The 26363-nt window shown below is 56.0% G+C and overlaps 1 protein-coding gene across 2 annotated transcripts in view; it reads left to right on the top strand.

Annotated features, from left to right (window-relative positions):
* Positions 1–26363, top strand: part of FBLN1 (fibulin 1) — a 77673-nt gene that overhangs the window by 36303 nt on the left and 15007 nt on the right. The window contains exons 12-16 of one of the 2 annotated variants that reach the window (XM_064491371.1): positions 320–439; positions 1243–1374; positions 3134–3257; positions 18263–18405; positions 20321–20452. In XM_064491371.1, the coding sequence (XP_064347441.1) occupies positions 320–439; positions 1243–1374; positions 3134–3257; positions 18263–18405; positions 20321–20452 (651 nt within the window). Of the gene's footprint in view, positions 1–319; positions 440–1242; positions 1375–3133; positions 3258–10832; positions 11291–18262; positions 18406–20320; positions 20453–26363 lie in introns of those variants that run through there. The other variant, XM_031463433.2, reaches the window with a different exon arrangement.

The raw sequence follows: 26363 nt of genomic DNA, 5'->3' as shown, positions 1-26363 counted from the left end.
GAGGATGTGATCAGATTTCCACCTGAGAACTAGAATTGACTCTGTTACCCCGGGAGGGGCTGAACTGGAAGGAGCAGAGGCTGGAGGATGTCACTGTCCCCTGGCGGAGGGGCTGGGGGCGAGGAGATGGCAGATCACCCAGCCGTGAGAGGCTGGAGTGGGGACCTCTCTCCCTTGGGGTTACCCTGGGCGGGCCCCTGGCCCCACACTCGGAAGCCTCCACCTCAGTGTGTATGTTAACTTGAGGGAGATCTCGGCACCCCTCCCCCCCACAGTGACACAGCTCTGAGCGGTGACCTTGGGACCCTGTCTCTTTCAGACGTGAACGAGTGTAACAGCAGCCCCTGTAGCCAGGAGTGCGCCAATGTCTACGGCTCCTACCAGTGTTACTGCCGGCGAGGCTACCAGCTCAGCGACGTGGACGGGGTCACCTGCGAAGGTGAGGGCTGCCCTGCTCCATCCCCTGCCCTCACCTCCTTCTGGCTGGCGGGTGGTTTGGGCTCTTTTCCTCTGAGATTTATTTGGATGCACTCTGCCCACCATTGAAGGTGGGGTTTGTAAATCCGCTCCCCGGATTTTTCTTTAATATAATGAAATGTAACAGGAATGATCGCCTTGTGTGCCGGGACCTCCAGCAGGGCTTGCTGGCGGTGGGTGAGGAGAGGGCTCGGGGACCACCGCCGCCCTGACTCGCAGCTCTGCCTCTGGCCTTTTGAAAGCCCCTCACTGGGCCTGGGCCTTGCTCTTCTGTGACACAGGAGTTGACTCCACCCTCACAGGGCTGTCAGAGGCTGAAACAAAAGCACTTCCTAGGGTGCCCGGCACAGTGTAGGCTCGAAGGGGCAACTGTCAAGATTAGTCCTGTTTCCATATAAAGTGTATTTGTTATTAGCACATTTACAATAATCAGCATTAGGACACAGCTGGCAGGGCAACTCTATCTGTGTCATTCTGAAGCCCTTAGCCCCCATCCTACTCCCCAGTCTCCTTTCTCCCCCAGCGTGTGCACACTTCATGCCTGACTTGCTATATGGCCCTACGCTAGGCTCTTCCCCTCTCTGGGCCTCAGTTTCCCCTTCTGATGTGATGGTCTCTGAGGCCGTCCCAGCCCCAGCCCTTTGGGGCTCCCTGTGTCCAGCGTGCTCTATGCGGCTGCCTTCTAGGCCACAGCCCAGCACCCCAGGGGGGTGTAGCCCAGCCAGGGTCCACACGGGCCGCTGAGAGTGGGCTTTACCATCACAGACATCGACGAGTGTGCCCTGCCCACCGGGGGCCACATCTGCTCCTACCGCTGCATCAACGTCCCTGGAAGCTTCCAGTGCAGCTGCCCCTCGACCGGATACAGGCTGGCCCCCAACGGCCGCAACTGCCAAGGTGAGTGGGGTGGAACCGTGCGCGGGGCTCTGCGGTGTCAGGGGACAGAGGCCAGCAATCACACCACAGTCAGGCTGCATTCAAGGAGGGAGGACTCTGTCCCCTCGGCGTATCCTGGGGCCCGTGGGTACCTGGTCTCCCACAGCCGGGCGCACTTGCCCACTGGGGGTTCTGAATCCTCCTGCCTGGCCCTGGGCGGCCCCAAGGGAGGCCGAAAGCGGGGCTGACAGCCTTTGGGAAGATGCCCGCCGTGGAGGAAACAGGACAGCGGTGCGCAGAAGGCCCCGCAGCATAGCTCTGCTGCTTGGTCTTTCATTTAGCCATTTGCCAAACCCTTGCTGTGGGCCAGGCCCTGCCAGGTGGCAAGGGCAGAGCAGTGAGCGGATGGCTACAGGCCTTTGTCCCAAGTGCTGGTCCTCACTTGGGAAGGGGATGGACCTGGTCAGGGTGTGTGACAACCCTGGGGTCTCAGTATTTATGGGCACTGTGGCTGTAGGGTCCTTCTGGAGCCTGGGGGTGGCTCCAGCATAGGCTGAACGAGGGGCGAGTGGATTCCATCCCGCACTCAGCTCCCAGTTCTGTGAACACGCCAGGGCTCACCCTGCACCCCGTAACCCTCCAGCTGGTAACCGAGAGCGGGTGCTAGGTAGGTGTCTGTGAATGAGGGACGCTGGAATGGACACGTTGGCCTCCCCTCCGGGAGCGGCCGCAGGAGCGGAGTCAGAGGCCGGGTCTGTCTAGCCCCCTCCCGAGGAGCCCCACACGGGGCGGGCGGCCCGGAGCCTCTGCAGATGTTGTTTCTGGTCGCAAAGGAGATTTAAAGACTTTGATCAAATGCGGGCAGGAGCTGCAGCATTTCCTGGGAGGGACCCGCTCAGCTCGTCCAGAGCTCTGGATGGGAGCTGCTTTGTTTTCACATTTCTGATGGGGCAGATGACTTCCTGCTCCTGGCCAGGCGCCCTTACCGCAGCCTGGGGTCCTGCCAGACGCAGCGAAAACACATTCCTGAGCCTCAGCCTTTGAGGCTGGGGACTGCTGTTTTTGCCACCAGTGGTCAGGATTTGGCACCTCTTAACAGATGCCTCTGGCGTGGAGATATCCCCTGGACCCACCATTTGGCTGCTTGGGACAGTTGTGGGGCAGGGCAGGGCATCTCCCCATGTCCAAGGTGATCTTGTGACAGGCCTGGTTCCGGTCCAGCCCAGACAGTCACCGACCCTGGACACTGGGCACAACAGCTTCCTTGTCTGTAATGTGGGGCCAGTAGCTTCTGCTCTTTCCTGGGGTGTTCCAAGTGTCACGTGGGGTCAGGGTGATGCACCTCGGGAACCTCGGAGGTGCTGGCTGCCTGGCTTCAAAGCTCAACTCCACCACTTACAAAATGTGTGACCTTAGGCCGGTCACTTAACCTGTATGAGCTCCTCCCTAAAATGAGGACAGTAACAGTAATGCCTCATTGAATTATTATGAGAATCAAGTGAGTAATTCCTGCAGAACACTCCCAGGGCCGTCATACAGTGTTTGCTATTAGCATTATTGTGCTCACTCCAGGGACTGTGAGTAACCAGTAAATTAGATGTAAATCTCTTATAAATAAAGAAGCTGGCACAGGGCACTGCTCCAGAGAGCAGCCTCTGGCGGACAAGCATGGTGTGATCCCCTCGAACCCTGGTTGGTGGGAGGCCTGGGCACCCGTCCGTGGATGGGGACAGCTCGGGGGGCCTTGGCCTTCACCATGCTGCCTTGGGGTCTCCCACAGACGTCGATGAGTGTGTGACCGGCATCCACAACTGCTCCATCAACGAGACCTGCTTCAACATCCAGGGCGGCTTCCGCTGCCTGGCCTTCGACTGTCCGGAGAACTACCGTCGCTCCGCAGACACGTAAGTCCCTCGGGCCGCGATCGTTTATCTGTGTCGGCCTTCCTGGGGGCCAGGCTGCTGGCGTATGCGAGTGGTTTATGAGCTGTGCCCTCCCATGTGGGTCTTGGGAAACTCAAGGATCCCTGGTTCTCAGGCCCCTAAGTGCCTGGTCGCAGAAAGCCATGGTGGTGACTTCAAAAGGGCTGAAGGTTGGCAGGCCTGCTTCCAGACCGGCCTGGCAGCAACCGCAGCCCCCTCACTCCCCAGTGTGAAACCTGGAGCCAGGGACAGCTCTCTGGGCCTCCATCTCCTCCTCTGTGAGATGCGGATGTCAGAAAGTGCTCTGACTCAGACGAAGGTAGCGATGACGCTGGGTGAGCGGACGTGACTTGCTTGGGTGTCCTTATGAGATGGACCCACCTGAAAGCCAGGTTCCGTGCTGCCCAGTGACCGTGTGGGAACAGCACGGAAGTCTCTGTGTCCTCAGCTTGAAGCTGTGGGCCCACATGAAGCTCCCTCACTCTCAGGCCACTGGGATGTGTGCTGGGGTGTCCAGGAGCCCTCTTCCTGAGGGAGCAGTGAGAACCCTCTGGTCTCACTGCTCACAACTCCTAACCCTGATTTTATTGGGTGGGTCTCCTTTAGTACCCCTGTGTTGGGAAAAGCTGCACGGTGGAAGCCAATCTCAGGAGCATGGACACGTGACCCCTCCCTTCCAGCCCCATGAAATGCTCAAAGCCAGCACCCAGCTAGGCTGTCCGGGTGACTGGGCCTTTTGACCTTGAACTTCCTCCTCCTACTGGGGGTCAGTGCGGTCTTGGGCAGTGCACCAGGCCCAGTATCCACGTGCTCTGCCCGAGGGGCGGTTGCCCCAGGCCCGCTCTGTTTCCCCAGCCTGGGTCCTTGCCACCGGGTTTGTGGGTGCACAGCATTCTGAAGGGCTTGTGGGCTATGCTGTAGTTCAGTGGGCAACATTGGTGCTCCCCTGAACCCTGGGGAAACATCTGGGTGCTCAGTTTGAGGCTGTGTAAGTTCCCTCACTCCCAGGCCCTCGTCTGTGTCTGGGTTTGAGAATTCCGGAAGATTATCCTTTGGTTGTCGACCTGTAATTCACACACAACCCCGAAAGCAAAGGGGAGGACAGGTCTCCATGCCTGCTAAGCCAGTTTTGGGCAGCTGGCATCGCGTGCCAAGATTGTGGCTGAAATCGGCTGCTCCCTGTCGCACTGGTGCGTGTTCTGGAATCCTGGGCCACCCTCAGTGCTGGGGAGTCATTTACTTGTTTGAGGAATGCTCGCCGTGGTCCTACTGTGTGCAGGCTCCTGGGCGGACAGTGGGCCCGCAGAGGCCCCCATCCCCTGCACAGAGCCCATGAGGAGCATATGCAGAAGCAGCAGCGGCCACAGGGTGCAGGGGTGCTGGGCTCTGGCGGAGGGCATGCGAGGTGCGGGGTGCGTGGAGTTGACGATGCTTGAATGAAGGGGGAAGGAGGAGCTGAGTTAGGCAGAGGGAAGGAGTGGAGGTGGGATTGAGGTCGGCTGTGGACATGCATTAACAGGGAACAGAGGGGTTCCCAGTGATGAAACGGGTTCAGCAAGCAGCCCTGTTCTACTCCCCAAGGGTTGACGCCTAGTCTGTGTCCATCCCATAGATTCATCAGCCTGCCCCCTGGGAGATGCTAAAGAGGGGCCCCGTAGCTCCCTGTGTTTAGGGCAGGAAGTGCCTCCCAACCCTGCAGTCAAGGCTAGAGTGGGGAAGAGCGGGGACCGGGCTCCAAGCCGCCCCTCCAGGGAAGACTGTAGCCCCTGTGACCCACTTTCTGCTCGCCAGTGCCACCCGGCGGCCAGAACAGAGTCTGGGAGGCGAGTGGAGCTCCCCCCACTGAGGGTCCTGACCTGAGGAGGGCCAGGACCCCTGGTCTGTCTTCGAGCCTCTTGGAGATGCTGTGACATTCTAGAAAGACCTGGCTTTGGCGTCAGGCCTTCTTAGGTTTGCCTCCCATCTCCGTCCATTCCAGGCCCCTTGACCTTGACTGTGAGCAGGTCCAGTGAACTTCTTGCTGTCAAGGGGATAGTGGCAGACCCCGCCTCCGTCCTGCTTGCTCTGGGTTCAGCCCAGGGGGTGTGGGTGGGCACCTAAGGCACATTTTACTGCCAGTATTTGTGGATGAAGTGGGGGTGGGCAGTGTCTCTGGAGTCCAGGACAGAGTGACATCTGAGAGGCCATGCGGAGGAGGGAGGGACCAGGACCGGGACTCCCACCCTGGCTTCCCAGCCTGGCTCTCCTGTCCCTGGTGCCATGGCCTGGGGTCTTGGCCACCAGGGGCCCTTCTTGCCTCTGACAGCACTGAGAATACCTGCTTGTACGTGCCTTGAGGAAGAGCGAGGGTTAGCAATTAAGAGCTCCAGCCCAGTGCCAGCATCAGTGCCCAGAAAACAGTGGCCAGGAGGAGGACAGCCAGCCCCCTGTTCTCCTCCCAGAACTCAGAGCTTCCTCAGAGGGGCTCTGCTGCTGACTGTGCGCCTGTGGGCTGACTATGTGACCATGTGAGTCTCGGGTTGCTTGGCCCTCATATGGAAGACAAGACATAGGCCCCTGTAGGGCTATGGGGTCCTGGGGCTGTTCCTGCTGCACACAGGAGTCTGTCCGGTTACAAGTTGTCATTTGGTGACCCTGTCAAGTAATCACGGACCTGCCGGGAGCCCAGCGTCATTGCACTGAAGTGGGGCGGGGCCTGCCCAGGTGGAGAGGCCGTAGTGGGTCTAGTCCTGGTTGCCCCATTCCAGCTGGGGGAGTTACTCTGGGACCACAGGAGCAACACTAGCTTAGTGTGAGTGTGGTCACACTAACAAGTCATGTAAACCAAGGTGGGCAGGACACCTGCCGGAGCTCCAGGTGAGACGGGGCAGCCTCCTCTCAGCACTGCTGACTCCTCAGGCTGGAGTTCTCTGTTTTACAGCCCTTTTCCTTCTCTTCAAGAATTTATGATCTGATCTTTAGAAATCAATTTGTAAAATTTAAAAGAGCTGAATTAGAAGGGACCCAGGGGCCAGCACTTCTGTGGTTAACATTCAGGAAGTCTAGACAGGCGAGATCTGAGTAAGTCTCTCTCTGTGTCTGGGCCTGAGCCTTCTCTTTGCACACAGCCTCCTGCTGGCCAGTTTCCCTGGTGGCCGAGGGGCGGTAACTGGAGCGTGACCCAGCAGGCTGGGCCGCAAACCGCAGGGCTGGGCCTCGCGGACTGACCGGGCTGTTAAGATCCTGACCACACAACTCCCTCCTGTCCACGGGAGGGACCTTCAGAGTGCCCCGCAGCCTGGGGCAGGGCTGAAAACATCCTCTTCACCCCTCAGTGGGTCAGGTCCCTGACACTTGTGGTCTTGGAAGCCAGAGTGAAGCTGGGCAGCCTTGGTTGGCACAGCTCTTGGCCCCAGGGTGTAACGTGGGTGGACGGAGTGGGTGGAGCCCTTTACTGGCCAGTTCCTGGGGCTTGCGTCCAGAATGATAGGAGCATAAAAGTCAGGGGACTGCCAGCAGGGACGGCTGTAAGCATCAGATGGCCTGGGGGTGGCCGAAATGGCTATGACTCCCAGGGAAAGGGCTGGCCTTGGGGACCTCTTTTTTTCCCAGTGTGTGCTGGCTTTCAGTAATGCCTTTTTCATGAAACCTGGGGTGTCCTGCTCAAATTCATTGAACTGAACAATTGGGGCACGTTATTTTCTCATAGGGGTTGAGGTGGAAATCAAGGCGTGGGGTCCTAGGGGCCTGGGCCTCTGCTCTGTAGCAGATGCAGTGACGACAGCCCCTCGTCCAGCTGGATGCCCCAGCTAATGAAGGCTTCCAGGCCATTCCCAGTCTGACAGGCAGTTTGCCAGATGCCGTAGTTAAGCTTTCTGGAATGTTTCAGTAAATACGGGTAGAGCAGGACAGGATAATTGAAGTTGGAACGTACCAGAGAAATCGGGGAATATTTATTTGTGCACAGGTATAAAGCACACAGTAGGTGTCAAATTGGTGCTGGGTCCTGGAGATAAAGCCGAAGAACCACGGCCCCACCCTAGGGAAGCCAGTGGTCTGGAAGGAGCCAGTGAGGAAGGGCTTGGGGTGCTCTGGTTAATGAGTCATCGAGGAGAGTGTCCGGCTCTCTGGTGTGTGACGGCTGCGGGAGCTCTCCCAGAACTCACCCACACCTCGCGTTTCCTGCCTTCCACATACACTGGGTTAATCATCAAATCAAAACCCTGGTCTTGGACAGGATACAGGCCACGTGGGAGACGTGGGAAAACGGAACACACATGAAGGGGACTGTAGCTCCACCTGCTGGCCAGACCACTGGGCCCTTCCTGAAGTGGCTGGTTGTGTGTGTGTGTGTCTGTGTCTGTGTGTGTGTGTCTGTGTGTGTACGTAAGTGTGTACATGCGCTTTGAAGTGAGACAGGCTGAGTTTGCTTCTGCCATTTGGTCCAGACTGTGGAGTCATAAATGAGTTACGTGTCCTCACAGAGCTTCAGTCTTCCCGTCAGCAGAATAAGAACGATGTGGGACAGTGAGGGAGCTGGTGGGAGGAGGAACCCGGATGTTCCCAGCCCGAGGCCGGGCACCGGCCCTCAGTGTCTCCACGGCCACCCCCAGCACTCCCATCTGGCCCGAGCGTGGGTGTCTTCCCCTCTGCCGCCAGGCCCCCCCACGCAGGCCCCGACCCTCACATACCTTTAGGGGCATGGAGCTCGTTGCCAGCGTGTCCTTCCGAAGGGCTCAGAACAGTAAATGGCCACTAAAAGTAAATGAAAGGATCCTTGAGAGTCCTGAAAAAGAGCCTGGGGAAAAGATGTCAAAAGAGACAGCACTCACAATAAATGGCACGTACGAAATAAGTCCTAGTCACCCAGCATAAGGCATGGAGACGCAAAAAGCTGAAAGGGAGGTGTGAGGGAGGCTGGGACAGCAGGTGCCCCTGAATGGAGAGTCCACTGTCAGGATGTCAGAACTTCCTGGGACTCACTCTGTGAAGCCCTGTGGGACTCTGCACCCTGGCTCTGCTTCTAAGGCAGCTCGAGACCCGGAGCCAGAAGACAGTCCCTGTCCCCATCCTGTCACAGGAAGTCAGAACCCATCCCCATCCTGTCACAGGAAGTCAGAACCCATCCCCATCCTGTCACAGGAAGTCAGAACCCATCCCCATCCTGTCACAGGAAGTCAGAACCCGTCCCCATCCTGTCACAGGAAGTCAGAACCCGTCCCCATCCTGTCACAGGGAGTCAGAACCCGTCCCCATCCTGTCACAGGGAGTCAGAATCCGTCCCCATCCTGTCACAGGGAGTCAGAACCCGTCCCCATCCTGTCACAGGGAGTCAGAACCCGTCCCCATCCTGTCACAGGAAGTCAGAACCCGTCCCCATCCTGTCACAGGAAGTCAGAACCCGTCCCCATCCTGTCACAGGAAGTCAGAACCCATCCCCATCCTGTCACAGGAAGTCAGAACCCATCCCCATCCTGTCACAGGAAGGTAGAACCCGTCCTCATCCTGTCACAGGGAGTCAGAATCCGTCCCCATCCTGTCACAGGGAGTCAGAATCCGTCCCCATCCCGTCACAGGGAGTCAGAACCTGTCCCCATCCCGTCACAGGGAGTCAGAACCTGTCCCCATCCTGTCACAGGGAGTCAGAACCTGTCCCCATCCTGTCACAGGGAGTCAGAATCCGTCCCCATCCTGTCACAGGGAGTCAGAATCCGTCCCCATCCTGTCACAGGGAGTCAGAACCTGTCCCCATCCCGTCACAGGGAGTCAGAACCTGTCCCCATCCCGTCACAGGAAGTTAGAGCCTGTCCCCATCCTGTCACAGGGAGTCAGAACCCGTCCCCATCCTGTCACAGGAAGTCAGAACCCATCCCCATCCTGTCACAGGAAGTCAGAACCCGTCCCCATCCTGTCACAGGAAGGTAGAACCTGTCCTCATCCTGTCACAGGGAGTCAGAATCCGTCCCCATCCTGTCACAGGGAGTCAGAATCCGTCCCCATCCTGTCACAGGGAGTCAGAACCCGTCCCCATCCCGTCACAGGGAGTCAGAACCCGTCCCTATCCTGTCACAGGAAGTCAGAACCCGTCCCCATCCTGTCACAGGGAGTCAGAATCCGTCCCCATCCTGTCACAGGGAGTCAGAATCCGTCCCCATCCTGTCACAGGGAGTCAGAACCCATCCCCATCCCGTCACAGGGAGTCAGAACCTGTCCCTATCCTGTCACAGGAAGTCAGAACCCGTCCCCATCCTGTCACAGGGAGTCAGAACCCGTCCCCATCCTGTCACAGGAAGTCAGAACCCGTCCCCATCCTGTCACAGGAAGGTAGAACCTGTCCTCATCCTGTCACAGGAAGTTAGAGCCTGTCCCCATCCTGTCACAGGAAGTTAGAACCTGTCCCCATCCTGTCACAGGAAGTTAGAGCCTGTCCCCTCCTGTCACAGGAAGGTAGAACCTGTCCCCATCCCGTCACAGGAAATTAGAACCTGTCCCCATCCCGTCACAGGGAGTTAGAACCTGTCCCCATCCTGTCACAGGAAGGTAGAGCCTGTCCCCTCCTGTCACAGGAAGGTAGAACCTGTCCCCATCCCGTCACAGGAAGGTAGAACCTGTCCCCATCCCGTCACAGGGAGTTAGAATCCGTCCCCATCCTGTCACAGGAAGTTAGAGCCTGTCCCCATCCTGTCACAGGAAGTTAGAGCCTGTCCCCTCCTGTCACAGGGAGTCAGAACCCGTCCCCATCCTGTCACAGGGAGTCAGAACCTGTCCCCATCCTGTCACAGGAAGTTAGAACCTGTCCCCATCCTGTCACAGGAAGTCAGAACATGTCCCCATCCTGTCACAGGAAGTTAGAGCCTGTCCCCATCCTGTCACAGGGAGTCAGAACCCGTCCCCTCCTGTCACAGGGAGTCAGAGCCCATCCCCGTCTCCATTCCCAGCTCTGGCTGGCCCGGGGACGCGCACAGGGATCTGGGCCTGGAGCACGAGGCTCCGTGAGGGAGAGCGGAGCCGACCTCAGTGCCCGACCCTGTTGCCTCATCTGCAAAGCGGCCCTGCCCCCGCCCTCCTGGTGCAGGTGTGGCCACACTAGCGAATCACGAGGACGAGTGGCCACGCGCTCAGTCAGTGGCAGCAGCCGTGCCCGCTAGTGCGGAGATGGCCGCTGCGGGGTCGTCTCCGAGACCCACCCGAGAGCCCTGTGTCGCCCTGATCGCGGTCCGGGCAAGGAGCCAGGAGCCTGGACGACACTCAGAGGGCGGGGTGTGCCTGGTGAGGCCAGCCCGGGGTGGGGCTCTGCCGGTGACAGGGGGACACACCCCACTCCAGGCACGACCCTTGACCCCAGCCACCCAGCGCCCCCTGAGGGTGTTGGAAGAGGCTAGTGGCTGAGTCGGCGGCCCGGAGGTCCACGGCACCTCCCGCAGGTGAGTGAGGGGTGCACTTCCCGTGGCCGAGTGGCCCCAGGGGCGGCGGGAGGCCCCGCACTGCGAGCCCCCGCTTCCCCCGCGCTCTGTTGTTCCTCTGCTTGCTGAATCGGCCCTAACCCTCTTCTTGTCTCTCTGTCCACTTTTCTTGCAGCCGCTGCGAGCGCTTGCCTTGCCATGAGAATCAGGAGTGCCCCAAGCTGCCTCTGAGAATAACCTACTACCACCTCTCTTTCCCCACCAACATCCAAGTGCCCGCCGTGGTTTTCCGCATGGGCCCCTCCAGTGCGGTCCCCGGGGACAGCATGCAGCTGGCCATCACCGGCGGCAATGAGGAGGGCTTTTTCACCACCCGGAAGGTGAGCCACCACAGTGGGGTGGTGGCCCTGACCAAGCCCGTCCCCGAGCCCAGGGACTTGCTCCTGACCGTCAGGATGGACCTCTATCGCCACGGCACCGTCAGCTCCTTTGTGGCCAAGCTTTACATCTTTGTGTCCGCAGAGCTCTGAGCGCTCGCTTTGGGCCGTGGGGCGGTGGGGCCCCCTCTCGCTGCTTTCCTAACCCTGCCCTCCGGGATTTGAATAAAGTTTCAGCAGGCGATCCCACACAGCATGGCTGGCGTGCCTTGGTTTTATTTGGCGTGGTGGGGGGTCTCTGTGCTGCAGGGGGGCAGGTTGGGGGGCAGAGCTCCGCTTGTCTTGATGCGAAGCCCGAACGTGTGGTGGAAAAACTCTGGACCCACTTGCAGCATCGTGGATGCCACCCTTAGCTAAGTGAGGTCAGTCCCCTCCACTGAGGATCCCAGCTTCGCACCAGGAGGAGGCGAAGGACAGCACCATAAATGGGCCGCTCATGGGAACCACTAAGCATGCGTCAGGCCCTTTGTGTGCGTCACTTCCCATCCTGTGGGGCAGGTCCCCTGAGAGACTCAGAGGGGGCGAGTGATTTGCTCAAGGTCACACAGCCAATATTTGAACCTCAGCTGGCTGACTTCACAGTTCTGACTATTCCATTCGGTCACAATACCTCCAACGTGGACCTCAATCCACCTGCCTCTCTTCACCTCCCCCTCTGATTCCAGCCAAGCCCCCAGTGTGCCTTCCCAGGCCTGCATCATTCAGTCCTAGTGTACGTCTCCAGCCTGGCCTCAAATTGTTCTTTCCTTGATCACTTCCCTTGAGGCACACTGCCTAGCCTTTTGCTGCCTCAGGCCCTTTGCACCTGCTTTTGCACCCTTGGAGCCTGAATGTTGGTTAAACCTCAGCCTGTGTGTTCCTTTCTTGGAGGGGCCTCCCTGGACACCCTTGGGTTATGTTTCTGCTATTAGTCTTTCTTATAACATTTCCTTTGGGATGTTTATCACAGTTCACAGTTCCCATTCATCTGTGTCTCATTTTCGTCTTCCCCACCATCCAGAAGGCTTCGTGAAGGCAGGGGCCAAGTCTGTCCCATTCAGTGCTGTGTCCCTCGCTCCTGGCAGTGCCTAGCCCGCAGTAGGTGCCCTACTCATGGCTGCTGAAGGGATGGACGACTTTCCGCCAACATTGCTTTATGTGTCTAGCGTTTCTGTGGCTGCCGACCCTGTTTTCAAGCAGAAACATGAAGGGAAGGCAGACTGTCAAGAGGAATCAAGTAAGAGGATCCTAAGGTCCTTCCTACAAGTACGTGGGTGAAGGTGGGAAGGGGCCCACGTGGTGTCCAGTGAAGAGGACAGATGTACATTTATCTCCGTGCCTCGTGCCCTACGACAGAGGCAGCAGTTAACTTGCCTTGGGAGCTCACGAATCTCTGCGCCCCCCACTGTCTCCCAGACCCCTCTCTGAGCATCTCTGGTCTGGACCAGCTCTCAGTCTCCCATCTTCCAGGCTGAAGCCAGAGGACCTCTCTGAAGGATCAGTCTGGTTTTGTCCCTCCCCTCTTTTGAACCTTCTATGGTTCTTTTACTAGCAGACGAAGCCCAGCACCCTTGGAATGGCATTTGAGGCCCTGCCTGATCCAGCCTCTGCCTGCCTTTTCAGCTCGCTCCCTGCTCCAGCTCGCACCCTTTGCTTGAGTTCTGGTCACACAAGGCTCTTGCCCTTTCCTGAATGTGCCGCCTTCTGGCTTTAGCACGCGCCCCGCCATCCTCCCACAAAGTGCCGCTCTCCCTGAAGACTTAGCTTAAAAGTCACCTCCTCGGGGAAGCCTTTGCTTAATCTCAGTTTTCCCAGAGCCAGGTATACTCCCTCAGAGCATTTACTGTGTCATCTTGTTGCTTTTTATCATCCCCACTGCTCTGGGGCCTTTTTGAAGGCAGGGGTTGTACCTGTATGCTCTACATGTTTAGAATGTGTGGCCTGTAGAAGGAGCTCATCTGAATAAACATATGGTTGGATGGATGGATGATGGGTGGTTGGATGGGTGGATGGGTGGATGGATGGGTGGGTGGATGATAGGTGAATGGGTAGATGGATAGATCGATGGGTGGATGGATGGGTGATGGGTGGACGGATGACGGATGGATGGATGGATGGATGATGGATGGATTGATGGATGGATAGTATTTTCAAGGTGGAGTTCAAATGTCACCTCTTCTGTGAAATCATCATTGTAGTCAATTATTCTTTCATCACGGTCCAGAGTGTTCAGGCCAGAGGAGCACTTTTCCCATAGGAGTGTTATGATGTGGGTGGGAAATTCTTGGGGACTTTAAAAGTCATCCAGTGACATTATACATATTGCCAGAATCTCCTCTACAAAGCTCCTCCCAACTGACTATCCAGCTGAGCTCACACTCTCCCTTGTTTGAGGAACCCCCTTCCTCTTCAGGTGGCCCGTTCTGTTTCAGGACATCTCTGATGTTTTGGTGTGTCTGCCCGAGTGCACACGTGGGGGATGATATCTGACTTACCTGAATGCTCACCTCTGCCCTGCCGTTGCTTGAGGCTCCGTAGCAGTATTTCTGTCACCCTGCTGAGATCCTGTAGTGCAGAAAAAACAAACCAAGCCAACCAACCAAACAAACCCCATGAGTTTGGCTGTCTCCCTGTCCATGTACTAGCTCTGTGACCTCGGATAAGTCACTTGCCTCTCAGAGCTGCCAGGCCTATTTTGTGGATTGTTTTGAAAATTGCGTGGAGTTACACACCAGGCAGTACCTGGCATGTGGCAGGCAGGCACGGAGTGCTGGTTTCTCCACTCATGGGAAGGTACTTGACTGTTCATTTGGCTCTCGATTTAAATTGGGAATAAAAGTTCAGAGGGTTTGTAGCGCTGCCTCCACCTCCATCTCCTGGACCTGCGTGCACACTTCTGGCGGCCACTGTACTAAACCAAGCTCCCGAGAGTGAAGGATAGTAATTATGATGATCACTCTCATGACGATAAAAATAACGACTGTGACAGCGGACACCCGTGCACTGCTTTCTGTGGGCTAGGCCCTGTTCCAGGCACTTAATGAGCCCTCACAGAGCCTTGTGAGCAAAGTGCTGTTTTGATCCTCATTTCGCAGTGAAGACGTGGAGGGACAGAGAAGTTAAGTAGCTCCCCCAAAGTCCCCCAGCGGATGTAAAGTGGGGCCGGGATTCAGAGCTAGGCAGCCTGGCCCAGGAGTGTGTTCTGAAGCCCAGCCCTGCACAGCCTCAGATGCTGAAGGAGGGCAGGATAGCTGGGATTAGCCAGCCCTTGTCAGCCTGTTACTCCAGCCTCATTTCAGAAAGCCCTGCATACGAGCCCTGTTCTAAAATTCCCAAGTACAAAATAAGATGTTTTGTTTGCTAAGGAAGGGGGCAGTGTGGTGTAGAGGAAAACAGCGTGAAGGTTAAATGGGATAGTGTGTGCAGACTGTCCTGCATGGATGTCCAGGAAGATGCTGCAGCATCATTTTTGAAGTTCTCTGGATCCCAAGCAAAAACCACACAAACAACTAGATACGACTTTTTTTTTAATCCATGGAAAACATGTACAACTAAACAAGGTGACAGGGTATCCCCATGAACCCAAAATATAGTTCGTGCCCACCTGCATGGTATTGGCACCTGTGCAGGAGAAAGCAGTGGAAGAACCCCCAAATAGGCAGGAGGTGTCCCCTAGAAGGCTCAGTAGACCGGTCTGAGAACAGCAGCTGAGATGTGGAGGCATTGTGGTCTCCATCACTACAATGGCCGGTGTGTACAAGGCCTTCCGGGAAGGGTTGGAGCAGGCTAGCCCTTGGGAGCTTTTAAAGCTGAGTCACCAGGGCTTCCCTTAAGGTCGTATGTCATACTATGGAGAAACTGCTGGAAATCTAATAGAAAATTGAGTCAGAAGGAGACAATAGCAGCTATGGAAAATGAAGGTTCGGGTAAATGTAGAGGGATAGCAGAGAGCAGGCTGCCAAAGCACAATGAGGGGGCTCTGCGAGGCCAGAAAAGCCACCGTGAACCAGGCCTCTTTCTCAGATTTCAGGAAAACTAAGTTCACATAAAAGTGATCAAACCAAAAGTATCCAGGTTAAATCTCATACAAAGCTACTGTAGGAAAAAAGATTAAAAAGCAGAATGAGACCCCTCTGGGTACAAGTATGCCAGGAAGATATACTCACAAACTAATAAAAAGTGTAACCTATAGCAAAACAAACTGAAAGAACTGAGAAAATGATCAAAAATGAAGGCAAAATGAAAGCCAGAATCAGGGAAAATGGAGAAATGAAGTGATGGAACTCGAGAAATGATTTAAAACGAAAGCAAAAAGGAATTCCAGAAATAAGTATTTAAGAGAAGGAGAAGTGGAAAAGAAGAGAATTTTATACATTGAAAGATAAATAACAAAAGTGTTGATGAAAAAGTGACAGACGTTGAAGATGGGCAAAGAGGATCCAATACACAGATAATAGAAATCTCAGAAGAACGAATCCCAGACAAGGTACGGGTGGGGTGGGAATAAATACTAAGAATGATAACTCAAGAAACTCTACAGAATTTTTTTTTTAAAAGATGTGAAATTCCATATTGAAAGAACACACAACTTACCTGAACATGCTGACTCAGAGCAACCAACATCAAGACACAGTCTAGCACAATTTTTGGACTTTAAAGAGAAAACAAACAAGTCATGTGCCTTTGGGCAAAAATGACAGGGGACTTTTAGGGGAAAAAATTATATTGTCATCAGATTTCTTCATAGCAACACTTATGCCAGAAGCAAATGAAGCCTTAGGCTACTCAAGAAAATGTAAGCCGAGAATTTTATACCCAACAAAACAGCCTTGCAGGTACAAAGGACATAAGCATTAAACACGGTTACTCCCAGAACTACACCTAAATGGGTGTTAGAAGAAAAAAGTATAGTGTGGATCACTGTAGGCTCAAACAACGTAGACACAGCACATCTATTTAAAGATTGTGGGTGGGACAGGGTGGATGTTCCCCCCAAAATTATTATTTTAAGTAATTATGTTAGTGGTGGTAATTTTAGTATTGTTATTCTGAGACTGCTGGGTCAAAATACAGATTAAACTAAATAAATAATTATGGGATAGTCTATCATCGCCTGTGTTCTCAAGAACCAGGATTTTAATATGGAAAAAAAAAATGAGCTTCCTTTGGTAGATAGAAGAGGTTAAGTTAAAAACTGTGTGGTTCTTCTTTTGAATTGTAAATATCAGTGTGAACTCATGTTGTATTTTAATCTTTAAAAAGGTCCACTGAAGAGGCTCAGAAACCATGGCCAACTCAGTAGCGCTGAGCATTCTTGGTATCCAGGTTATGGTCTTGAAATACCATTTTCCACTTAAAAAAAAAAACCCAAAACAAAACAAAAAACAAGCCCAATGCTTCTGGGAGAAATGGCTGGGGCAGTAAAAGTGTAAGATGAGGCTGGACCCCCTTGTCATTCCAGACAGCAAGAGAGATATCGGGGAGTCCTGGGGCCAGGTCAATAACGACTCAGGAACCAACCCAGTGTAGCCTCTGGCCAAAGGCGGGAAAACGTGAGCTCCAACAAAGGATAGTAACTGCAATGGATTGAAATCCATCAAGTAGTTTAAATCTGAGTTCATGCTGATATTTAAAACAAAATCAACAGACAACCTCTGGATGAGGACAGCTATTTGCTCGTCCATCATCCTGAAAATGGGTAAATACAAGGAAAGAACCAAGCATGAATCTTGCTTTTCCTCTATGAACTACGCCCGCTGGTGCCAGTGGAACTGGGCCCCCAGTGTCAGCAGCTGACATCAGAAAGGATAGAGTCAGATACCACATGGCCCCTGGTGGAAGACACACCACCAACTATCATTTCCTCAAAGGGCCTGGGCCTGCATCTGAACAGGTGTCTGGATCTGGCTGCCAACGCGCAGGGAACACCGTGGACAGAGTACACACTGGGCTGCATCACCAGGAGGCAGTCAGCCAGCCCAGGTGTGGGGAGCGCTGTAGCTCAGATGCTTTGCTTTCTTAACAGATAAACTGTATAGATAATGACGGGAGGGAGAGGAAACCTCTATAGGTTAAAAAGGACTTAAAACACATAACAGCACTTTTTTAATGGACAAGTTTAAATGATGGTGTCTCAATTTGCAGATACACACTACTATATGTAAAATAGATAAACCTCAAGGTCCTACTGTAGAGCACAGGGAACTAGATCCAATATCTTGTAGTAACCTATAATGAAAAAGAATATGAAAGGAATATATGTATGTATATATGTATGTATGTGGATGACTGAAACATGATGCTGTGCACCAGGGATGGACACACAGTAACTGACTATTTCTATTAAGAAAAAAATGATGTCTCAAGACTCATACTTGTGTGATACAAATGTAAGGGAACCCAGGTGGGCGATGGCTAGGAGAGTCAAGAAAGGGGTCACTTTGGGGGTGCACAAAGGGGCTGAGACTGGTCTGGGGCACACACAGTGGCCTCAAGTTACAGGTGAAGACCCCTTTCTTGACCTGAGTGGTGAATATAAAGTGGTTTGCCTTATAACACTCATGAAACTGTATCTTTGTTTTGTGTGCCTCTTGCCTTTGTGGTTTATTTTTTGGTAAAGACGTTTTAAAAATATGCCTAGATCTGTAACAAACGTGTGTCCCTTGTCCTTCCTCCCACCTTTCACGTGACACCGCGGATGGACTGCTTTGTCCTGGGTACCGAGCTGGGTGCTTTACATACACCCCCTCATTTATGCCCCTGTGACCCACCTGACGCAGGGCCCCAGGAAAGCTGGACCCCGTCTCCCTTGTTTGCTTTGGTGCCCCTGGAACCTGGCACCCAGCAGGCACTCACTTGTTGAGCGAATGAATGAATGAACGTGTTTTGCAGTTATAGAAACTGAAGCTTAGTTCAGATAGTTGGCAAATAGCAAAGCTCTGCTCACCCCAGCCAGAGCAGACGGAAACTGGGGCGTGTCGGGGGTGTGTGGGTCCCGGTCCAGTTCGCAGGAAGGGCCGCGAGGCATCCGCACAGAGCAGCCGGGCCTCGGAGGCCGGTGCGGGTCCCCGGAGAAGCCGTCTCTGGGGCAGGTGCTGCCGCCTGGCCCCTGCTTCTCCCTGGACCCCGGGCCCAGTGGGAGCGCTGCTTCCGACTTTCCCATCGCCTCTTACGCTGTGGTTCCCCTCAGGCTCCGCCAGGAGAAGACAGACACCGTCCGCTGCATCAAGTCCTGCCGCCCCAACGACGTCACCTGCGTGCTGGACCCCGTGCACACCATCTCCCACACCGTCGTCTCGCTGCCCACCTTCCGCGAGTTCACCCGCCCTGAAGGTGAGTGACCGCCGCGGGCTCCCGGGGCTTGAGCTGAGCGCTTGGCCTGACGGAGCCACTCCCTGGTAAGATGTGCCTGTGGGTTCAAAGTGCAGACCTCCTCCCGCCTCGCATCCCCTCCATGTCCCCCGACTACACGACACCGTTCCAGCCCATTCCCTGCTCAGTTCAGGGCATCTCTTCTTATGGGTAACAGTCGTTCAGCAAATAGTTATTAAGTGTTGATTCTGTGCCAAGCGTGTGGGCATCACGGAGGGCCTCCAGGAGGCAGTGACTCCACTCTGGGTCCTGTAATCAATAAGAGGTAACCTCACGAAAGTGGGGAGCAGGGAGACAGGAGGGTGCCGAGCAGAGCAGAACGCCTCTGGAAAGATCCATAGGTAAGTGGGGAATGTGGGTCTCTGAGGAAAGAAGCCAAGTTTTTCTGGCTGGGGTGGTAGAGGCCTGGCAAGAGATGTGCTGAGAGGGAAGCAAGACCCTGCACTTGGAGTTGGGGTTTCAACTCTAAGACTTTGGGAGCCAGTACAGGGCTGCAAATGATGCCCTTTGCATCTAGAAGCCTCATCCTGGAGACAGAGGGGCAGGCGGGCTGGCGCAGCTAGACCAGCTCCAGGGGACCCAGTGGTCAAGCGGTCAGTGTGCCCGCCACGCCCCAACCCCGGTAGCTCCCGGCCTGCAGTGTAGACCTGCCACCACAGGGACGGGGGGCGCAGGTGGGGCAGTGCACTCCCAGCACCCGGCAGAGGGCTGTGGACGGGGGACTGCTCTGTATACCTTGCTTCAGGGGGTGCAGCCCACAGGCCAGGGCTGGGGTGGCCTCCCGCCACCCTCTTCCTCGTAGGGCCCTCATCCCCGGCCTTCAGAGGAGCTCACCGTGATGATTTATTCAGCAAACGTCAGCTGAGCCTCCTACGTGTCAGGCTCGGGCCAGGCTCTGGAACGCAGCGATAAGAAAGATTCTCTCAGAGAAGGCGGAAAGTTTGCCCTGTGCTGACACTGTGACAGGGTCCTGCGGGGTAACGCAGGAGCACCTGCTGGAACATAAAACCTGGCCGTGGGGGTGGGAGGACGGGAGAGGCTTGCCAGGGATGTGGTTACCTGCGGGGGCAGGAGGCACGGAATCTTGGCCGGGTGGCGTGGACTTGGGTCGGAGAAAATCACTGGCTGCTGTTTGCCTGGTGCAGAATGATGAGTTCCACCAACAACATGCAGATCCTTCCCAAATCCCCAGCGGCCAGTCTGGCGGCCTTCCGGCCATTGCTGACCCATAATTGGGTTCGACAGGGAGTCGGGCGTGGTGAGAGACACCTGTCCGCATCTTGGGCCTGGGATGTCCAGGCTTTGCCTTTGGCGTTGAGGGGACCCTGGGTGGGCGCTGGCGGGCCGACTGTTTGACTGTACAGATGAGGAGGCTGAGGCCCGGAGAGAGGACACCCCCGAGATGGCACAGAGCCAGGGCCACATCGGGGCCTCGTGCTCCCAGCCCAGGGCAGTCTGCCGACCTCATGTCAGGCGGTCCTGGAGGGGGACACAGCCACCACGCTGAGAAGGGGCGTGTCTGAGCCACATCACTGTGCGGCAGGGGACCAGCCGGCTCCCCTCCGATCCCTCTCCCTGTGTCCCCTTGCCCGCCGCCACTCCCCATCGTCCCAGCTTCAGGAAGACTCGTGACTAGTCACCAGTCACCCAGCACTGATCAGCACCGTGACTTCAGGGAAGATCCGAAATCTTCCCTGGCCTCAGTCTCCCTGTTGATGAAAAGAGGGGATAGGCTGTGACCCAGGGCACCTCAGGGCCCCTCCACCTTCTCCATGCAGGGCCCTCCTGTTGGGTCCTCATTGCCTGGAGGGGCACTTCCGGGGTGGCGGGGCCCAGCGCTGCACCCCCTTCACACCTCCACGCTTCTGTCCGGCAGAGATCATCTTCCTCCGGGCCATCACGCCCGCCTACCCCGCCAACCACGCTGACATCATCTTCGACATAACAGACGGGAACCTCCGGGACTCCTTCGACATCATCAAGCGCTACATGGACGGCATGACCGTGGGTGAGTGGCCGACCCTCCCGCAGCTTAGCCAAGGCCGCTGTGCCAGTCGAGAGGGAAATCACCCCTAGAGCAGCCCCCTTCCCATCTGAGTCCCTGTCCTCTGGGGCCCAGCTGGAGCCCCCATGCCCCCCGGGCAGTCTCAGTGCGAGGACTGCCCAGGGTGGTGGAGCCTGCCTGGGATTCACCCCTGGCTGTGCCGCTGCTCTGGGGGAGACCCCCGTGGGTCTCAGTCTCCCCGCCTATGAAGGATGGATTCACTAGACCTCTGCGTCTCACAGCCGTGAGTTTCAGCGGAAGCACACTGGCCCCAGGGCTCGGCACAGACCCCTCTCGTGGGAGCTGATAGGGACTTTGTTCTCCTGGTGCAACAGAAGAATAGCCAACGGGCGTCAGAGGGCCTGGCTCGTCTTGCCGCGTGTCCAGCCTTGTCCCCTCCCGTGTGTCAGGGGGTAGGAGGTCCAAGGTTGTGACATGGGGCGGCACGCAGAGCCCCTGAATGTGGAGCCCTCCCTGGAAAGTCAGCACCCCTGGTGCACAGAGGAGGTCTGGAGGGGGACTTGGAGGGGAGGGGCACCAGCAAGGCTGGGCGGGGGGTGGGGTGGGAAGCAGGTGCGGGTGAGTCTGGGAAAATGTTCACAGTGCCTCTCCTGAACCAGCACACTTTAAAGAATTCAAATTCATGGGGAATGAAAATGATCCCGTCTATCATTGTGGACTGAAATTTAAACCCTGAACATTTTCAAAGCAGCTGAGCAGCAGAGACCCAGGCCCCGCCCTTGCTGCGGCCTCAGTGTCCCGGATTTGAGTGGGGCAAGGAGGCCGTGGGTTTTGTGTGCGCAGTTGGTCCCGGAGCAGAGCATTTTGGAACATGGCCTCTAGGTGGCGCCGTTGGACCTCAGAACCCAGGCTGGTCCCTGAGGCCCCAACCCCACCCGACCGTTGTTAAGCTGCAGCTGGAGACGGAATCGTTATTCCCCTGTTGCCAAAGAGCCATTTATAGTGACTTTACAAGCTCTTAAATGGGTTTGCATGTTGTAAACATGACTCGGGCCCCCCACCCCCAGCCTCCTCCTCCACTAGTTGGCAGCAGGAATAATCAGTTAATTACAATTAATGGCGCAGTAGCCCTCACTGGGATTCCAAGGAGAGGGTGGGAGCTATAAAAGTTGCTGCCTGCCCTCCAGGTACTGCCCACTCTGGGCCTCAGTTTCCCCCATTGTCAAGCGAAGGGGGACCTTTGGGCGCCCGGGGGTGGGGGCAGACTGGAGGAGGTGGGGTTGTGGGTTTGTCCCCCTGTGTGGGGGTGGTGAACAGTCTGCTGTCACGGCACACAGAAGCCCACCTGGGGCTAGTTCTGGGCTCTGTGCTGAGCCTGTAGGTGTGGCTCCAACACTGCCCACCTGGGGCAGTTCCCAGCTCTTGGAATTACCGGAGTTGGAATCAGACCCTTCCAGTGGATTCAGTCCTTCTCTTCTCTCTTTGCGAGCCCAGGCCGGGCGTCATGGGTACAGAGATGAGTAAATACCACAGATCCCTGCCCCTCAGGGCTTTGCGTTCCACTGGGTTGGGGGTCGGGGGGCATCAACAGGTCATCGAAACGCAGTGGTGGCAAGACAGTGACAAGCGCTGCAGCTGTGGGGAGGCCTCTCTCAGAGGGGACTCCTTGGTGTTGGCACCTTCAGTTCCCAGCTGAACCCTTCCTGGGGTGACCCAAGCCAGGCGTTGGGCCGCGGCTGGGCCTGGAGCCAATGCCCACCAGCACATTTTTCTAGCCGCATCTCCACTCCAGACAGAACCAACCTGGGAGTCTCTGTTTCCTGGCTTCCCATCCATTGGGGCAGAAAATCCTGGCATCTCAGGGCCTGGAGGCTCCTGGAAGCCACCTCTTCCAGCTCCTTCTGTTGTAGAGGGGGCGCCGAGGCCCAGAGCAGCGAGGGGGTTGCCGGTCTGCCCAGGGTGACCCAGGGCAGGGTGGGGAGTGGGACAGAGCCCACGGTGAGAGAGGCGACCACAGGGCCCATCCCGCGTGTGCTTCCTGGGGATGGAATGTGGACTAGGCCACAGAGACAGAGCAGCCTCTCCTCTCTGCACTTGGTCACATGTGCCCTGGTCTTTGGAATTCTGGTGCTGGGAAACGGCCCAGGCTGGCGCTTGGGAATTCATCCTGCCTGTTGTCCTGCCTCCTGGGTGGGCCTGGCCTCTTCAACTTCTCAGTATGTTTGCAGGACTTCCCATCTGGTTGGGCCCCTGGAGTTTGCAGATGTCCTCCTCCAGGTGGAGGACCAAGGCCAGAGGGGGCAGGGTCTCGTGGAGCTGGGTGCCAGGCCGCATTTCAGGTTGGGCTCTTGTCTCTACACCCACCGGTTGCTGCCTTATTTCTCTGTTTGGGGCCTCTTCCCTGGGCATCCTTATCTCCACCTCCTTCCCGCTCCTCTTCTGCCCCAAATAACTTCTGTACACCCTGGGAGCTTCTGGGCTCTGGGGGTAGCCATCCTGGCACCCGCTGGCCCTGGACACAGGCCTGGCCCTGCGGCTCTGGGTCTGTCCACCTGCAATGGGTGGCTCTGCCTCTGGATCCGAGCCCGGCCTGAGCAGCCTGGGAACCATCGCTGGGCACGCTCACCCCCGCGTCCCAGCTCAGTCCTCACAGATGCCTCCAGGGCTGTGACTGTCTCCCTTTGGCAAAGGAGGGAGCTGAGTAAATGACCACCTGACACTGAGCAACTGAAAAACCGCAGGGCCCGGGATGTTTGCAGACTTGATTGCAGCGGTGCGTTCTCCTTTCAAGCAACATCTTAGACAGAAACCCTTCATATCCGCGGAGAGGGAGGAAGCATGCCCCGGGCACACAATCTTCCATCTGCTGTGCCCCAGCAGGGCCTGGGGGCTCCCGGGCCCACTGAGGACCCCCACGCAGCCCCTCAGCACCAGGGAAGGGATACCTGCCTACTCACAGATGTTGGCCGAAAACCCTGCCAGCTCTAGGACACTGGGCATGGGGTCAGGAAGGCTCCCTGGAGGAGAAGAGATCTGAGCTGGGTTGTGACGCAGGTGAAGGAGGGACTAGCACCTAGTAAGTGCCAGGAGCAAGTGCGTCGTCACCGCCACGACCCTGTGACGTGGTGGAAGTCTCCCCATTACTGGGTGAGGGAGCAGTGGCCAGAGAGGGCATGAGGCTTGTCCTAGGCCGCTCAGTGCTGGGGTCAGAGCAGGCCTAGGGCCCCGTCTTCCCCAAACACCCAGAGCTGGAGCCCGTGGACGGCTGCTGTTGACTTGGGCAAAGTTACTGGGAATTTGCGTCCCAGAAAAATAATCAGTGTACTAGCCGCCAGGACCCCGGGGCTGTTGCGTTCATTCCCACATCCCCCAGTAACAGAAGAAGAAAGTACCCCAGGTTGATTAAGAACCTGAAAGGGCCAGACCTTCCCCTGATGCATCCTCTAAACACCAGTTCTCCGCAGGGATAAAGGCGGCCCCGAAGCCCGGCCGCCTCTGTTGCATATCTCTTTCACCAGCTGTCAATGAAAAATGAAGAACGCGTTTCCAACCTGTGCAAAAATGTTCCATTAATGCCTGAGGTATTCTCAGGCCACTACAAAGCCTTCCTTATCCAGCCCCGGATTCATTTCTTTGCTCTGCAGAGTACCAGCTGTAATCGGGGGTCTCCTGAGAGATGACGAACGGCGGGGCCTCCCTGGCGAGATGGGTGCGGGCCATATATTATCAGCCACCGGCAACTGGGGGCCACCCCTGGACTCCCCAGGCCTCTGGGCATCAGCTGGTATCTTAGCCTCAGACCTCCCTGATACCCCATGCCCCTCTTCAACAACTTCTTTTTAACTATTTTTCTAAGGAGGAAAAAAAAAAAATCTGTCTATACTGAAGGTCAGCTTTGCCAAAATTTCTGTTGAAACGTCCCCAGAGCCAATAGGAACTAGACAACGCTCAGTTGAAGCTGCTTTTTAGACCCATGGGTTGATTTGGTGAACGGCCTGCCTGATCCTGGGCCAGTGTGGTGACCGATAGGATAGATTTAGCAGCTTTTTGGAAGTCAGCCCCTCCCATCGCACAGCGTTTCATGAAATTGAAATCAAAGCAGGCTGCAGGGAGGAGGTGGCACTGGCTGGGTCAGGAACTGAGGACGTGTGGGGAGGGTTGTAACATCAGTCACATGGAGCATGCGATCTGGGTGGGCTGGGACTTTGAGCTCCCACCAGGCGTTGACATCCGGTAGATACGCCATCGAATATTTACTGATGGCCCATCTGGAAGGAGGCAAACGCCCCAGCTGGCGTGGGCTCCGGGGATCAACAGGCTTTTGAAGCACAGAAACATCCCCAGCAGGAAAGGACTGTCCGAAGGTGACAGAACTGCGATTCTGCACCCAGTCCTCTTCAGGCTGTGTATCTCGGCGCGCCTGTTTTCGAGAGGAAATCAGCCACGCCTGGCCCCTGGCTGTGAGTTGAGACTTGTAGAATTCAACTGTGTTGGTGGACGTCCCTTGTTAATCATAACAATTAAAACAAGAACAGCCGTAAAACTCCTAGCTCATTACCGCCAACCTAAAAGTAAACCGAAACGAAGGGCTGGGTTTGCTCATGGTTCTTCCCCACATGGTGGGGAGTTTTGTTTTTCAGTCTTTGCCATGATTAACAGGAAGGCTCTGGGTGTGTTACCCAAGTGTGAGCACAAAAGAAGACATCCGTGTTAGAGACCCAGGACGCTAGCCTTGGGCCTCGTGAGATTTCCGCCAGTCTTTTCACAGTTGTTGCTGTGCGACAGCTTCAGGGATCCTGGAAAGACACAAATCTGTGTTTCTTGTGGATTTCATTGACATGAGTAATCGTTTCAGAAGCAGGAGGCTTCCACGAGCTGCCCCCATGTTTCTCCAAGCACTGCCTCTCCCTTCCAGCTCTGTTCTGTAAGTAGTGGAGAAGGCCCTGTGGCCAGGCAGAGGGAGGGCGGCAGCCTCGGGGCTGCCTCAGGGCTGCGGAGGGTCGCAGTGGTTAGGAGACGGGCAGGCCTGGAGGGCGCCAGGACGGACCAATTGACTGGCTCACCTTTCTACACTGCTTACACCTACTATGTGCTGGGTGAAGGGGGTGCCTCTCTGCCTCTAGGGAGGCAGACGGTCCCCAGAGAGGAACAGGAGAGCGCAGTGAGAGGTGCTGTGGGTGTAGAGCCTGGGCCGTCCATGCGTGGGCAAATCAAGGCAGGCTGCGGGGAGAAGGTGGCGCTGGCCGGGTCAAGAATCAGAGGAGGCTATTCAAGGGCCTTGTTCCCTTCCCCAGCATGGTTCTCCTGGGGGTGGATGTCTACAGGACACCCCCAGCACACACACACCCCGGCTGGCATCGCTGCTTCTCTAAGAAAACACTGAAGTGCTGGCCCCAGGTCCCACAGCCAGTGAGTCAGCGCTGCAGCTCGCAAGCAGGTGCGCAAGATGTCGAGACTGCTCTGGGTTGATCCCTGAGCTCCTCGTTCTCCACTGGGGCCCCTGAGAAACAGAAGTGCTCCTGACCTCAGCCCCTGGCCGGGCACCGTGGCAGCTGGTCCTGCTCCCAGTCAAGTCTGAATGAACAGAGACTGTCTGGCTCACCTCAGAGACGGTTCCCTGGATTAAGTTTAGGAGGGCTATTCCCTTATTACAGACGCCATAATTGTCAGTAGAGGAAACGATTATGTGAAAGCTCCCAGCAGTGCCTGGCGCACAGTAGGTGTGCAGGAAGTCACTATTAAGGGAACCCAGATCTTTTCCCAATTTCCACGTTGTCCGTGCTGAAGCAGGATGGGGGTGCCTCTAAATTTGACCAGTACGTCAACACCCTCCTAACAACGTCCTCCCACTCCCTCTCAGAAGGAACCTCAACTATTACATTTTGAAATAGCATTCTAAATTTCATCTGTGAGC

Source organism: Camelus dromedarius, chromosome 11, assembly GCF_036321535.1.
Source record: "Camelus dromedarius isolate mCamDro1 chromosome 11, mCamDro1.pat, whole genome shotgun sequence".
In the NCBI taxonomy this organism is placed as follows: domain Eukaryota; kingdom Metazoa; phylum Chordata; class Mammalia; order Artiodactyla; family Camelidae; genus Camelus; species Camelus dromedarius.
The sequence above is the reverse complement of the archived record's forward strand: the minus strand, read 5'-3'. Positions and strand labels throughout refer to the sequence as shown.